The sequence below is a fragment of the Lontra canadensis genome, unplaced genomic scaffold (genome assembly GCF_010015895.1).
Source record: "Lontra canadensis isolate GAN:19392208 unplaced genomic scaffold, GSC_riverotter_1.0 scaffold57, whole genome shotgun sequence".
Lineage (NCBI taxonomy): Eukaryota > Metazoa > Chordata > Mammalia > Carnivora > Mustelidae > Lontra > Lontra canadensis.
The window spans coordinates 12068046-12071142 of NW_022631051.1; the positions used below are offsets into that span (position 1 = coordinate 12068046).

Consider the following 3097-nt stretch of genomic DNA (forward strand, 5'->3'; position numbering starts at 1 on the left):
TAGGGTGGGGCCTCCCTGAGGACCTTAGGTTGGCAGAACTGCAGAGAAGTTGCTCAGGAGAGCAGAGACTTGGGGTGGGCTCTGAGACAGTGCTGCTGACCACCTAAGCCTCCCCTCTTATCGCCCACCCTGCCCTTAGTGTCTCCTGGCATCCTCACTCACCTTAAAGAACAAGGGTGCAGGGAAGGCACCTGGATGGTGACTCTGACTCTGATTCTACTATGGCTGCCCTGCCCCACTTCTGCCTGCAGCAAGGACTACCTCTCCCCAACACACACACCCAGACGCCCACCCCACCCCCAACCCAGGACTATAGCTATGGGGAACAGGTGGCCCTGGAGACTCGGGGCGCACAAAGCTCCCGTGCGTGTGGTGGAATGGGCTGGGGCTTCATCTACGTCGCCAGCTGTGAACTCCTGGAGGGGCCAGGGGCCATGTGCTCTGTAAACCACCGTATCCCCAACTCCTGGCACACACATCCATGACTAAATGAAAGGACTAACAAAAAAACGAAAGGCAGATTTCTGGCCACCACGGGTAGAACGGCTTCCACAAGGTGCGTGGGCCCGAGACGCCAAAGCCCTCAGTCGCGCCAAAGTCCGCCCGTGATGACGTCACCAGTCGGAAGAGGACTGCGGCGGCGCAGGCCTGCGGTGATGTCACCAGTCGGGAGAGAAGCGCCGCCGCACGGAGGCGGGGCTTCCGCCGGCGGTAGCGTCACAGGAGGCGGGGCCGCGACCGCCCTAATTTGGCGGGGGGGCATCGTGCCGCGGTCACGTAGCTCAGGTTCCCGGGCTGCAGCGGGAGGCGACTTGGTTAGTTCCCGTGCACCGGTCCCCGCCGTTTTTCCGCCAGCATGCCAATGTTCGTAGTGAACACCAACGTCCCCCGCGCCTCCGTGCCGGACGGACTCCTTTCCGAGCTCACTCAACAGCTGGCGCAGGCAACCGGCAAGCCGGCCCAGGTTTGCCGGGAGGGAACAGGGACAGGGGGTGCTCGCGGGACGAGGTGGTCCCGGGCTGGGAGATGGGGAGGTGGGGGCGGGGGAAGCGACTCCGGGTTGAGGCGAGGCTCTGGACGCGGATGGGGTGGGGGGTAGGGTTGTCGCCTGATCGCTCCCTGTCTCCCCACAGTACATCGCGGTGCACGTGGTCCCAGACCAGCTCATGGCCTTCGGCGGCTCCAGTGAGCCGTGCGCGCTCTGCAGTTTGCACAGCATCGGCAAGATCGGAGGCCCGCAGAACCGCTCCTACAGCAAGCTGCTATGCGGCCTACTGGCCGACCGCCTGCGAGTCAGCCCGGATAGGTGCGTGGGGCGGCGGGGGGCACGACGGTGGGGGGAGGGGGAGGCGCGCGCTTGGGGCGGGGCGGGGTGGGGCGGGGTGGGGGCGCAGCCCGTTGAGCCTGGCATCTACGCCCCGCAGGATCTACATCAACTACTACGACATGAACGCGGCCAACGTGGGCTGGAACGGCTCCACCTTCGCCTGAGCGCCAAACCTGCCCAACCCTCCTGCACCAGGCCCTGCCACCCGCAATATTGTGCCCACTTCGCCCCTCACCCCCACAGCGACCCCCACTTCCAAGTCCGGACAAATAAACGGTTTGGAGGCTGCATCTGCCTCTCGGGCTTCCTTGGTTTTTGGACAAGTGAGTGCAGGGCTGGGACAGTGACTTGGGAACCGGGGCTGGGAGGGTTGCCCCCCTGGGAATCTACTCTTAGGGTCTTTTCTCCTAGCTCTAACCCCCTTTGCCCCATCAGCGGCTCCAGCCTTGATTGGCATCCTGCCTCGGGCCACAGACTCAGAAATCAGAATCAAATCGGAGTCGCCCACTCATCTTGGCGGCTGTGCCCTCCCAGGGCATGTTCCTGACTCTGCCCTTGGCGGGAACCCAGACTTGAATCCATTCCCGCCCACAGGGGCAGGGCCACCACTTGGGCTCCGACTGCCAGGAGAAGAGTGGGAGAGGTGGGGATCAACAGCTGATTGGCCTGCGGGGGTCTGAAGAGCCAGCCACGTCTGGACCTTTTCTCCTAGCCCCACCTTCCATCTTCCAGATGGGCAAAGGGTACCCCGGGAGAGAAGGCCCTTTCCCGGTGGCACAGGGTCAAACTTTGCTAGGCTGGTGCCCTAGTTTTTTGACCTAGAAAGTCCCGTTCTGGAACTTTGGGATAGTATTCTGGTGAGGGTGGGGAGGTGCCCAGGAGGCAGAGTCCTTGGTTATCTTGCCCTCTGCCCCCAAATCTGTGCCTGGGTTCTGCTGTCTTCTGGCACACAGTTCCCAGAGACAACACCCAGTCTGTAGTTGTGCCATTCATGTTTTACGGAACCATGGCTCTGGAAAGCCTTCAGGTGTTAGTCAACCCTGCTAGATATTGAAGGTCCTGGCCCTGGGGGACACTGTCCACAACAAAATCAGTATCGAGGCCCAAAGTGACTGGAGTCTTAACTGGTCCAAAGCCCCTCCATCCAAGGCCAGGGGCTCCCTTGTGGGGGTGAGGATAGGACAGTAGGCAACTCTGCCCCCACACTTGGGGCTTCAGCTGCCATGCTGCTTCCCAGAGCAGGTGCCTTCAGGCTAGAATGCCTTGGTAGCCTACAGTGTGTGAGGCCTCCTGTGCCCTGGCAGCAACTCCTTCCAAGTGAGACCCAGCCACTAGCACTAGGAGTTCATGTACCTGGAGTTGGCCCTAGGACCCTTCTGTACTGCCTGGCCCTTGGGAACAGTCAAGTTCATTTCCCCTGCTTGTACAGGGAGAGGGCTCTGGCCGCATGAGCCCCATTCCTGGGGGCTCGGGAGACGTGGGGGCCTCACTTCTGGACTCCTGCTGACTATGCCTTTGGGACCCCTTGCTCTTTCTTGCTCAGCCTCTGTGTAAACCAGCTTAATCTTTGATGGAAGAGATGGTTTTTTAAGAACGGAATTTAAGTGAATTTACTTTTTTTTTTTTTTTTTTTAAAGATTTTATTCATTTATTTGACACAGAGAGATCACAAGCAGGCAGAGAGAGAGGAGGAAGCAGGCTCCCTGCTGAGCAGAGAGCCCGATGCGGGGCTCGATCCCAGGACCCTGAGATCATGACCTGAGCCGAAGG

General features: G+C 60.4%; 1 protein-coding gene across 1 annotated transcript; it reads left to right on the forward strand.

Annotated features, from left to right (window-relative positions):
- The first annotated feature begins 753 nt into the window (after window positions 1-753).
- Window positions 754-1617, forward strand: MIF (macrophage migration inhibitory factor). The gene is made up of 3 exons (XM_032876014.1): window positions 754-964; window positions 1134-1306; window positions 1425-1617. Exons 1-3 carry the CDS (start codon window positions 857-859, stop codon window positions 1489-1491), a joined length of 348 nt encoding a protein of 115 aa, XP_032731905.1. The 5' UTR covers window positions 754-856; the 3' UTR covers window positions 1492-1617.
- The last annotated feature ends 1480 nt before the right edge of the window (window positions 1618-3097 follow it).

Bases quoted from the DNA above. Each gene is read 5' to 3' on its own strand.
- MIF (XM_032876014.1), top strand. From the start codon at position 857: ATGCCAATGTTCGTAGTGAACACCAACGTCCCCCGCGCCTCCGTGCCG. The intron at 965-1,133 runs GTTTGCCGGGAG...GTCTCCCCACAG, and splicing joins CAACCGGCAAGCCGGCCCAG to TACATCGCGGTGCACGTGGT. The intron at 1,307-1,424 runs GTGCGTGGGGCG...TACGCCCCGCAG, and splicing joins CTGCGAGTCAGCCCGGATAG to GATCTACATCAACTACTACG.